The 13,040-nt window shown below is 44.4% G+C and overlaps 1 protein-coding gene across 1 annotated transcript in view; it reads right to left on the bottom strand.

Annotated features, from left to right (window-relative positions):
- LOC142813907 (uncharacterized) overlaps nt 1-13,040 on the bottom strand; it is a 116,949-nt gene that overhangs the window by 80,898 nt on the left and 23,011 nt on the right. Inside the window, exon 2 of the mRNA XM_075891865.1 lies at nt 3,948-4,009. Coding sequence (XP_075747980.1) covers nt 3,948-3,953 — 6 coding nt within the window. The 5' untranslated portion in view covers nt 3,954-4,009. The remainder of the gene's footprint in view (nt 1-3,947; nt 4,010-13,040) is intronic.

Here is a 13,040-nt window from a genome sequence, read left to right as displayed (position 1 = left end):
ACGATACAAACTTTGTGTTAAATATTATCGTAAAGAAATCACTTCGATTAATCTACTTTCCGTGCGAGTAAAGATAGGACACGACGTTGTTTATAGGTTTTCACCTAATGGCTACATTGTGCAAATTGTCTTGGTAACTTATGGATTGCTTGAACTTACGGTTTTGTACGCGTTGCACATCCAAAAGATAGCAAAAACGTCAAAATGAAGAACGTTTAACCTTTATTTTATAATTTACTCGCATCTAAAAGTGACAATACAGGTTACAGAGTTTTGAGTGTACATACAGACGTGAGGATAGAGAAAATCGCATATGACATTCGATCTGCTCTTCCGAAAGTTCCGTGAAGAAAGTTACCTACATATTAAAGTTGGCTCTAATAACCAACCAAAGGAGACACGTTCTAAGTCTTTATGAAGTAGCAGGCAAAAAAAAAAGATTGTCATAAAGTACAAATAAGCATTTGACCCATGTCTGCAAATTGAACTTTCCCACACATATTCTTCGATGAGCCCGAGGAGGTGCATAACGGACTGTTCCACGTCCGAAAGGATATCATCATTCACACACTGATGCAGAGCCAACTCTTTGCTCATATAAGAAGGCTATGCCATGGCGAAGCAATACGTGACCACAAATATGAGAAGAGAAGAATTTGCTCGCGCCACGCTGGTCGGGGTACTTCTTTAAAAAATGTCCGCCGATCAAAAGGCGAGTGTTGTCAAACTGGCATGAAATTTCTTGGCAGTCACAATTGTGGGCACATCTTGAAGCGGATGATCGGCCACTTCACTCCCGGCAATACGCACATGGGAAGGTATTCACTGGCAAATTAGGGACGCTCCACAAGAAATAATCTTTGCGGCAAATTTTGCGATACTGCATGTAAGGAGGCCTTAATAAGCTAACCACCAAAATCTAGGTAGTGTTATGCCTTGGAGTCACAATCGAACTTAATTGCTTCTGCAAACGCAACCAGGGTCAACACCAGCGAGTGAGCCAGGCTGACGCAAGGGCCAACGGCGTTCCTGATCGGAGGCTGCGGACGTTAGGGATCCCAAGGGCCTAGAGAAGAACGAAGTGGCGCGACTACGAGCCTCCGACGATAGCGTCAGAGCAGATGATAGCACCAGAGCGTCCGAAGACTTCTAGGCTCTTCGAGTTTTTCTAAGCTGTCGGCCCCAGTGCCGGATATGTAACACCTCTGTTTATGCTGTACATAAATCTTGCCTTAACTCACCGTCCGTTTGTTCACTCCACCTATCAGCTATGCGCAGAAGCAGCCGCGAGTTTAGACAGGTGATACTTCTACCTCGGTATGCATTAGGTGGGCCGGCCCTTGCAGGTACATATTTAACACGCTAATAGGGGTTAATCGTCTTAATATTCCGGCTCAGGTACAACTTGTGAAACGGATCCCCTGAATGTCAGTGCAAGAACATTCTTGAAGATCCAAACTGAAAACCTTTCTTGTAGGCGTGAACCACTCCTTCACAGCGAATGGCTCGTTGAAGTCGCTAACATAAAAGAAAGACGCAGCTTTGCCGCAAAGGCGATGCGATGAACGCGATAGCAACAAATTGGAAAGTCACCTCAAGAATGGAAAGCAGATCACAACGTTCCCCACGTTTCTCGCGCACAAATGACGCACAAAACGTACTATGAGGTACAGATGAACGCGAATAAGCGCCTCAGTTGTTAAAGTGCGGCCGTTTCGATCTGCTTGCCTTTCTCAGCGTCACATTCCAAGTTTTTGCAATCGCATTCATCGCTTCGCCCTAGCGGCGAAACTGTGATTGTTTCTTTCTTGCGTTTATATATATATATATATATATATATATATATATATATATATATATATATATATATATATATATATATATATATATATATATATATATATATATATATATATATATATATATATATATATATATATATAAGGTGCACGTGAACACATACGGTAAATGACGCCGACGTTGCAAAATTCAGCCGAGAGTGTTCATATAATCGCAATAAAAAAAAGCTTTAAAAACAGGCACCCTTCACGATTTTGAGATAGAATGCTATTGCGTGTTCACGCTTCACATTTATTTCACAGATAGGAAATATTACGGTGTTGCGAAAGATGCAGCACAGTATGTTGTCCCTGTGAATGCTTAAGTGCGCATTTTTAATTCTTTTTCAAGGAGCCTATGTAAGAAACAGTGTGCCACCGGCTTGACCCTTACTTTTCGTTGCTTGCAAAATGCTCCACCGGTCGTTGCATTATAATGGAGCGCTGGCGTCGGATTGAGTCGTGATTTCTCGTATTATTACGAATAAAAATAACTACAATGAAGGCGCATTTCAACAACTATTTCAAACTCAGAACACCCACAACTGAGTCGAAACAAGCAAAAAAATATGATAATCAAGGATTCTCCTAAAGCTGGGCATTCGCATCTGTGATGGCTCAAAAAAAAAGGGGGGGGGGGGTACAGAAGTGTGGTATACAGCCGACTCTCGTTTCATGGCCGATCCCCCGTGGTGCGCCGCACCACTTTGATAAGGACCGACCAACCGACCGATCGATCAAGCAACCAACCAGTCAAATTCTGACAAACAATGTAAGGCAGGTTAAATTTTCTTTTCTTTAGTCACATGTTGTCAGCGCACTTGTTCCCCAGTACTGAAACGATAAGTGGAGTTTTTTCTTGTTTTATCTATGTGAATTGAGGCGCCTTGCAAATTTCTCTATATCTTGAAAAGACTACCAATTGCATATTTCTTTTTTTCTGCATGGCGCTTCTATCTATCTATCTATCTACTATCTATCTATCTATCTATCTATCTATCTATCTATCTATCTATCTATCTATCTATCTATCTATCTATCTATCTATCTATCTATCTATCTATCTATCTATCTATCTATCTATCTATCTATCTATCTATCTATCTATCTATCTATCTATCTATCTATCTATCTATCTATCTATCTATCTATCTATCTATCTATCTATCTATCTATCTATCTATCTATCTATCTATCTATCTATCTATCTATCTATCTATCTATCTATCTAGTTGCCTTCGTCTCGATCATCTCGTGATCACCTCCTTAACTTGGGGTACACTAAAGTTAGTATGGGAAGGTGAGAGGGTCTCCCTATTATGAGTCGCTTGTCGTGACATGAATAATGCCGCAATCCCGTCGCTTACGTCGCCAAAACATTTTCGTCAAACGTGTGGCACATACCCACGGGTGGTTATGTGCCTCGGATATGCGTATATGTACCAAAGATGGTCGACATTTTATATATAGCCAGCAATGGTGAGAAGAGACATGGGTCTTTTCAAGGCGTGAGCGTTAAGAACACAAATCACAGCATATCTACGGAGGGAATGATAAATTGTGGGGCGAGGCTTCGAAGGGTATTATCGGTAAACAGTGAATCATCCGCTGGCTGCGTCCATCCGTCCATCCGACTGTCTGTCTGTGTGTCTGTCCGTTCATCCGTCTGTCCATTCATCCGTCTGTCTGTCCGCATGTCCATCAGTGTGTATGTCTGTCCGTTCGTCCATCTAGTGAGCACTCCGACGACCGCCATCTCACATCTTTTCTTCACATATGCATCGTATACAAGTACCGCCATCCAGGTGACATTCCAAGGTCTAAAACGAGAAGTGGCTATTACATACAGGAGACGCACGACCCACGCCTTGAGGAGCTTCGCCCCTAAAAACTGACATCGGCAGCGTTAACCTGACGAATGCAAAATTGCGGCGAAGGCGGTTCGGAAAGTGCCGCTAGCAGAGAAAGTTCGAATTCCCTCATTTTGTTCTGTATAGCTGTAGGTTTGTAGAGCTGTTGTAAATTCGAGCCCAGGCAGCGTTTTGCTGCCTTGGCTCGAATTCACGTGACTGTGCATATATTCACCCATAACGTCAAGAAAAACTTTACATTCATGTAGGCTCCATGATTCGAGGTTGCATCAATATAGCATGTTCTAAACGATCCACCACCTGCAAAAAAAAAAAGGATTGCATTACAGTCGTATTCCAAGCGACATGCACTCACGGCAGGCGCCCTGCAAATGAGTCCTCGCTTTGATCGTGCAGGTATTTTTTTTGTAAGCGTTGCACTGTAAACACGTGCGTGCCGCATACGCAGAAATAATTCTCGTGTGTCTAAAATTCAGCTCGTTTTAGGCTTTATTTTGTCGGCTTCCTAGCATTAGACATTCAGCATTTGAAGAAAAGTTTGAGTGGACATAAAAAAGCTTATGTACGGAACCAACACTGAAAGGATGAGATGTTTAATTTTCTTTAATTTATCTATGAAGAAACATGTAAAGGTAAGCTGTATTTCATCCGGATATTTCATCAACATTATTGTAGTATTACACAAGCACACAAAAAGAAGAAAAACAGGAAAGTATAAAAGCACTAGGAAAGAGAAAAATAATCAGAAGCAGCCCTTTACATATTGATTGATTTGTGGGGTTTAACGTGCCAAAACCACCATTTTGATTATGAGAGACGCCGTAGTGGAGGACTCCGGAAATTTTGACCACCTGGGGTTCTTTAACGTGCACCCAAATCTGAGTACACGGGCCTACAACATTTCCGCCTCCATCGGAAATGCAGCCGCCGCAGCCGGGAATCGAACCCGCGACCTGCGGGTCAGCAGCCGAGTGCCTTAGCCACTAGACCACCGCGGCGGGGCGGCCCTTTACATATTGAATGGCGTTATGCTGAAAAGAAAAGAGCTGAACCGACGTTTAACCTCATAGCACAGATGAAACTTGAAGTTCAAGGAAATGACTCGGTCCTCTGAAGCTTCAGATATCTGCCAAACTACCGAAATGACTGCTCTTCAATAAATGCTTTCTACCCCACTGAATGGGAGTGTTGGCGCAATCCATCACTACCACCCATCATAGAGCCGGGCGTCGAGCGGTGTGAGGCCCAGCTAACACACTCAACCCTTAAAGACCAGCGACGTGCGGTGAACACGGCTTTGCTGTCAGCTCAGGCCAACGACCTTTTTAAATATGAACGCCGCCCACCTTGGACGACTCAACCAACGCGAAAAGCAAATAAATATCTAGTTCATACTCTGAAGTGAGCTGTGGGGCCTACAACACCTTTTCGATTCCCTCCGGGCACGGCGACAATAGAAAACGTGGTACGAGATCGATTTCTGAAACAACCTTTAGGCATGAATGGTCGAGTATGTACACCAATAGACTGACCCCCACCAAATTTCTGAGATTGAGCGGAGAAAAGAAATTTCGCGCTCCACTGCGTAACCATTCGAGTCCACAAAAGAGCAGTCATGCCAGAAACGAGCTTTAGGCGAAGGGCTAGATCCACGATATTGACGCTTGTGTCGATGTGGCCGTAGAGCGGTCACTTTCCCGGTAGCCACTATTGCGCGTCCGTCTGTCGGAGGGTAGCACCTTCCATTTATTTTCTTTTTGGTTTGAGATAACTCAACCGGCCGTTGAAATATAAAAGCCTCTTCAAAGCCTCAAAGTCTTTTCAAGTTTTTGAGGAAGAAAGCCAGCTAAACTTAATCATATATGCATTGCTGCCTGAAGTACACTACACTCTATAAAATGTGGAAAGCCGGACTTGATAGAAAGCAAGCACTTGTTGATTTCACAGTTGATTTATTTCTTTCGCTTGAGTTGCGATGATTGGATCAGCTTTCGTTTATTCGCTTTTTTAGGAGCGAAGCTCCTTAAGGCGTGGGCTGTGCGTCCCCTGTATGTAGCCACCTCTCGTGGCTACATACAGGGGACTACATACAGTGGCTACATATAGTGGCTAGCGTAGTATTACGCTAGCCACCGCCCGATCTAAAGGGTACAGCCATATCCATCCGTCCATCCGTCCATCCGTCCGTCCATCCATCCACCCATCCATCCATCCGTCCGTCCGTCCGTCCGTCCGTCCGTCCGTCCGTCCGTCCATCCATCCATCCATCCGTCCATCCATCCATCCGTCCATCCGTCCGTCCATCCGTCCGTCCATCCGTCCGTCCGTCCATCCGTCCGTCCGTCCGTCCGTCCGTCCGTCCATCCATCCTTCCGTCCGTCCGTCCGTCCGTCCGTCCATCCGTCCATCCGTCCGTCCGTCCGTCCGTCCGTCCATCCGTCCATCCGTCCATCCATCCGTCCGTCCGTCCGTCCGTCCGTCCGTCCGTCCAAAAGATGCAAGATGTTATAAACTAGACGGCGGTACGTGTAGTTGATTATGAAAGATGCGAGGTGTTATAAAATAGGAATGATGCCACATATGGCACGTGTCATCGTTCGATATAGTGCGGCGACGTACGCTATGGGGAGCGTTGCAATAAAATCGAGTGGGCAAAATGTACGGAGGATTCATGGTTTACCAGGTTTACCTCCGGAGCTTCGCCCACTCATCATCATTCACTTCGTGGATATGGCGGCATTTTTTTCTCTTTATTTTGAACCTCTAAATATAAATAATAAACTTGAGAGCGTTGGACGTGCATGGCAAAAAACAATCAAAAATAATCTCTGAGTGCGTGTTTTTTCTATGACGCTGCCGATAATACTTCTGGTGTGCTCACAAACTTCAAATAAAACTTGAACAACTCACTTGAAATACTACTGTTAAAGTGCAAACATCTGGAAGCGAGTATAGAGAGAATGAAATAAAGGACGCTAATATCATGTCGTTCGACTTTCATATAGAAAACATGAAGGACGAAAGCCTGCTTGGTGAAGAGTCATAACCAGTCGTGAACTCCAGCTAATATGTCTCCATTCTGCGACCCAGTAAGTCAGAAGTGTCGCTTTTTTTTTTCTTGCAGAAGATTACATCCTCTTTCGGCCTTTGTTCCGATTGGAAAAGGCGAGTTCTGCAAGAAAATATGTTTCAATGCAGTTGACACCACCAGTTTGATCAGAGGCGTTCAGTATAGGCGCAAAAATTGTCGGAAAATATATATACCCCACACAGAAAAATATTTCCTTTTCCTTTCCCAGGTCATGGTCTCGCTTTCAAATTCTGACGCGCCACACACGTCGCAATTATACGTGGGCTATTATAGTTTGTCAGCTCAGATTCATTTAATGTAACTCATGTTAGCTCACGCTTAAACGTGAAAACCCGCTGGTTCTGCGAATTTTTAAAACAATAGAAAATTCTTATCAATAACAATAGTTCACATGTGAGCTTAAGAGATGCGACATTCGTGAACACGAGGTGTCGCCTCAGCGAGCGTTTATGTAAGCGGACTTTCCTTTTTCATGACTGCAATTTGAAGAATACAAGCCCAATTGTCGAAACGACAGTTCCTGCGACAAGCAGTGTTCACGAAGTTTGCGTCTTTTGTAACACGGGGTATTGTTGCACACTTTTTATGGCCTATACTATGTAAAACCCCCCAAAAATACCAAACTTCTGCCATGCCACATAATTCAGTGGCAGAGTTCACATTTGAGGAGTAGACATTTTGCACTTTTCAAGAAAGCTGAGAAAGCTTGAAAGGATAAATTAAGTTTGCTCCACGGGACTATACGAGTCGACCTTACACAAAACTCTGGCTGCTTGCTGCTGATGGTCGACCGCACTTCAAAATGAGCAATCGACCTCTACTAACATATTCTTGACTTCTCTCGTAAAAGTTCACTGCATATTTGTGTTTTCTTGCGAGTTGTAGACCTTGAGATCCATAAACATTGCCAGCAACATAAACCGCGGAGAACATACTTGCAGTTTTACCGGGTGCGCTAACCAGACTTTCTTTACTAAGTACGACAGATTCGAATGCTTATTTCTCTTTTCTGAAAAAACTTCAAGCTTTATAGGGTTAACGTCCAAATGACTCAACTATTAACAGCAAAGTTGTTCAGCAAATTGTTCTCCGTACCATCACCCCATACCAAAAAACTTTCATCATAAGCGACTATGCGCCACAAAAAAACTGTACTTCTCACAACATACTACCGGTCCACTGAAAATGAAGAAGGCAACGGGAAGGTCAAAAAGGGTTATGTGCCACATAAATTAAGCAAATCCCACTAATTACAACTTTCACTAACAAAAAGAAGACAAGAGTTAGACAAAAAAGAATGACTGCGAAGCAATGGCGGTGAGCCGAGGACCCCAAGCACATACAACGAAAGCGTATACTAGAGAACAAGAGAGGCAACAGTGGCTGCAACACGACACCGAAGCGATAGAAGACTTATGTCAATTACGACATGCTCGTGTCATGTCTGCGATTGTCTGTGCTCTAATTCGAACTTATCTGCGTTTAAAATACACGTTTTAACAATCCAGCATCACCAAGCTAAAGTCTAGCAGCGATGTAGAAGCAAACTAGAAACAATCTGCGTTGCATAGCTATGACCTAAGAACAAAGTATAGAAGTAACGAGCCATACTCTTCAGAATTGTCCAGTTTCGCAGTTTCAGAGCTTTGGCGGATTAGTGCGGGTTCCGCTTTTTTTTTTAGTTCCCTAAATGTTTCCAAAAACCAACCAAACATTTCTTTCTGAAACCACTCACTGAAAGGCTACTGCGAAGAATCTGAGTTATGTCCACCGAAGATGCCACTTACACCACTTATATCAAGCCCCAACTAATATTCTAGGGGAACGGTGGTCTGAAGAAGGGTAGGAGTGGAATCCAGCAGTCACAGCACGTCTCTGCTAATGGAATGCATGCATATAAAACACCATAGCTGAGAAGGCTAAATGTTACTTTTGGTAGCACCTTATGCCGTGCTGGTAGCCGTGGAAAGTTGTTGGCGATTACAGCTTATCTGCTAGGTCCAAGGAAGCTCGCCCCTAGATGAAGTTACTTCATCACGCCCCGTGAGCTTTTTATGTACGCGTGCATACTTTGCCAACAAACTGCTCGGGAGCACTCTGCTTTCATTTAGGCAGGAACTTACCTCGATTAGTTATTGCCGTGAGTAGAGTTAGGGCCCGTAGCGGTGAGGGAGTTGAAGGAGTAAAGTTTCTAGTACAAGCAAGGGTTACCCATGATCCTGAGAACACATGAAGCAAGCGTCACAGAAGAACATAAACAGGGTAGCGCATATCCGGTTCAGGGCGAGGCGTTCGTAATGTTGCTGTCGTCTATCCTTCAGCATCGCGAAACGTCATTTCGGTGATTGCACAAAGATGGCAGGAACATGTAGCCATCGTGCACACTTGAAGGACGCATTCTTAGTTAAAGGTAATTTTTGGCAAAAGTGCAACACCGGAATAAGCTTAGATATCAAATCGCTATTGCAGCAGAAATAGGGGGGCGAGTTAAGATAAGATCAAAACCTAGGTCATGGTCACCATTCCCTAGTGGGATTAAACTTACTGTGGGCCTAGGCAACAAAGCCTTAATAGTGGTTTCGAAGTTAACTTTGTGGAAAAAAACTATTCGCCTGATATATATATATATATATATATATATATATATATAAATATATATACATATATATATATATATATATATATATATATATATATATATATATATATATATATATATATATATATATATTAGCGGTGAAAAATGCTTTTCAGTCAACGTCATCATTTCTTACCTTTGAACGCGCTTAAGTAGAAAACAGTGCGTTACTTAATAACTGTGTTTGTTGCCCTCGAAGAACGAGTGATAATAAATTTTATATATGAATGATATTCTTTACTAGTTTGAAATCTTTAGAAGAAATAAATCCCAAACACGGTAAACCACACAAAACACCTGTATTCCAGGAATTTATTGTGACAAACCCCAGATAGAACTTTTTTTCACATAACTAACTTCGAAACCTTTATTCTGGCTCTATTGTCCAGGCCCACAGTGAACTTCATCACAATCGGAATTGGTTATCAAGACCATGGTGTTCGATCTTATCTGGGCACGCACTGTCGCACTATTTAACCACTTGGTTCATATTAAACTCTCTCCTATTCTTTACAGCCAAACTTTTTTTCTTTATTTAACAAGCTCGTGCAATAGGTTCGTACGTATTTTTTCCTAGTAGCACAAGTGACCTCATAAAAAGAAAGTGTCTGGTCAGTAGTGGAATAACTACTTCATCATAGAGCAGCTCAGGCCAGCGTTCTAAAGCTATACGCAGTACTATTCATCAAAACTTCGAAACACTTGGCGAGACGATCACTCACGTTCATCGTATGCATATGACACCCATAGTGAAGGAGAGAATGCACGTGATTCAACCGAGCCTCCTTGCAATCCGTGATAACTTTCTCCATAGGCTGCAAAAACAAGCTTATCGTTCTGTACGTTATTATTCCCAGCAACCACCTTCGTATTCCCTGAAAGAAAGAAAACGCGCGTTTCTTCAGCAGGCACGCTCGTCACCCGCAGACTCTCGAAGGAACTAGGAATATCTCGCGTCGGATAACTCTCGTCATCGGGATCTGCTACCATCTGACAGTGAACGCGTCTCTGGTGATCAGTGGCGCACGCCAAGAATGGAGAAGGCGAAAAGGCGTGCGCGCGCTGGTGTAGTTGCTCGTTTGCGCCAGACATGCGAAAACACGCGTACACGCACCCCTCATTTTCCAGAAGCGCGGTGCGCCGCGGATATGAGCACAATGAAGTGAGGCGTCGGAAAGGCGCGGCACGAGATGCAGCCGGGCGTCCGCGCCACCTGATCAGCATCGCAAATACAGCGCGCGCGGCGCGCCCATTCCATCGTGGATTCAGCTTCGTTGCATCCTCGCCGAGCTGGGCGTCTTAATGCGCAGCTGTCGGCTGGAACGGAGTGAGAACAACTCGGAAGCAAAGAGCGAAGCAGAGGACGGCCGGCACGTAAAGAGAGCAGAAGCGCCAGCAGCAGGAGAACCTACAGGAACGGCGGTTTATGGTTTAGCACAGAAACGCCCTGATGAGGTGCCGCGAATAGACGAAAAAGAGAGGATGCTAATGCGGCGTGCCCTGCTGGCGATGCCCTCCGCGCCCAGTGGCGTAAATGCTACGCGCAGAGACCTCTTCACGAGGGCAGGCCGAAATGTCTTGAGCAGAGTTCCGCGGCGACAAAGCAAACACGTCCGCGGGTCGTATAAGAAGATATAGGCGAAGACGCGGAGGCATCGGGAAAGTGGCCGCCGCCAGCCGATCAAGCCGTAACCGATATACGGCGTGGTGAGCGTGTTTGCGCCAATGGGCTCTCCTGCAGAGGGCCTGGACCAAATTGAATACTAATGCTTTTATTATCCGGGGCCCCGCGAGCCTGACACTGGTGTCTACGACCCCTGCGCCTCGGTGATAGGGCTCGCTTGCAGGCGCTGGTGGAGCCGGTTGCCAGAAACGTGCGAAAGGTGCAGCGTTCTCCCTTCGCGACGTGTTAACGAGAGCCACCAGAAATTACCCTCTTCACCATCTTTCGTGAATGACTAGGAAGGCGGACGCTGTTAACGAGTGCCGGAGTAATGGCTTCTCACGAAACGAAAATCGACACTGCGGCCCGCTTTCACCGAGTTGAAAAGGCTGGCGTTCGACTGACGAGGGTAAAGGAAGACTCACTGTGCAGCTGTAGGGTGGTCGCCGTGGTTCCCTGTTCCGTAAAGGATCATCAACGAGATCTAATCCTCCGTAAATTCTGCGGAAATGGATAAGAAGCAGTTTTGTTTCGCAGTATAATAACATGTAGTTTCATTGTCTGTTGTTAGGGACTTGGGAATCAACTTTATGAGACACTTTACATCGTCGAACTAGCTTTGGTGAACCTGTAGAGACAAATGGCTCTACAGGTTCACAGGCTCTACAGGCATTTAAACTCCACCTGAGTTTAAATGCGATTCCTTCATGCTCATATATTCTCTCTAATATTCACACCTCCGGAGTCTTAAGGCTACAATGTTCCGCTTTATCTCCATTTAACATATATGTCTTGCAATCTTCTACTTTACACATTATTGTAGTCTGCTAATAATATTTGAGCTTTACCTTTCATTCGCTTGTGCTAGTGAAATTGAGCTTTATCTACTACCATGGTTTTATAAGGGGAAGCTCCGAGGATGCTCAAGTTCTTCAGTGATACGGTGCTTCATGGTGCAAAAATAAGTCACGAGGTCAGTGTGCGAAAGCGAAATAAGATGGATGTCTCGTTACATTTCGCACGAACGTTCAAAGCCAGCCCTGTTGTAATGCTTCGATCATTGAGTTGCGATGCATTCCGAGGCGTAACGTCTACGGGCAGCCTTTGTAGGGCTAGTTCAGTGCGCAACTGGATTACACGTTGCTTCAGAGGTTCTGATAACTTGTGGTGCTTTCGATGCAATTGCTCTTTGCTCGTTTTTTTACATGACTTCGGAATAAAAATTACAAATCTAATTTTCTTTCAGTCTGTGGTGGGCAAGTGCAGACGTACTTACTAAACTGTTCTTCATAATAAACCACGCATTTGGCGCCATCGCTTTCTTGGCCCACGCTCATCAAGAGCTCACGTGACCCTTTATAGTTTCGCCTAAAGCGACTTAGATGCGAAAACCACCTTCCCTGAGTCGATTGTATACTGAGGCTTTATCACTCTGAGCTTTGTGCACAATCATTTGTACTGCCACCAAGATTAGAGGCATCGCAGTTTTGTGCCCCTCACGTGGTTTCGTAGCACTGCCTCCGAGATTGTGGTCTATTCTTGCCAAGCGATGATGTCGCGCGATAACGTCATAGGGACGTCATGCTGACCCTCATTGTTACTGCACACATTTTGGCGATCGGTAACGTCACAAAACAGTAATGGGTCTTTTCTTTTGCCATTTCAAGCAGTTCGCGTTGATGCCGACGCCCGCGACGGTTTCTATTTGTATTCGATGAGGCGTCAAACGCCTTCAATTATTAAATATCGTCACGTTATATCGAAACAAAGACCTTGAACTAAATGTACAGCAGGACGTCTGGCTGGTCTGATCACTGGCGATACGACTTTGTCGTCTTCTTCGCAAACTGGTCTTGATCATTATTTTTCAACAGCGGCACATACAAGCCTGCCGGTAACAATAGCGACAATACTAAGCGATTCTATACTAGTGATCTAT

This window comes from Rhipicephalus microplus, chromosome 4 (assembly GCF_043290135.1).
Source record: "Rhipicephalus microplus isolate Deutch F79 chromosome 4, USDA_Rmic, whole genome shotgun sequence".
Taxonomy (NCBI): Eukaryota; Metazoa; Arthropoda; class Arachnida; order Ixodida; family Ixodidae; genus Rhipicephalus; species Rhipicephalus microplus.
Note: the sequence above shows the minus strand (reverse complement) of the source record. Positions and strands in the feature narration are given on the sequence as shown.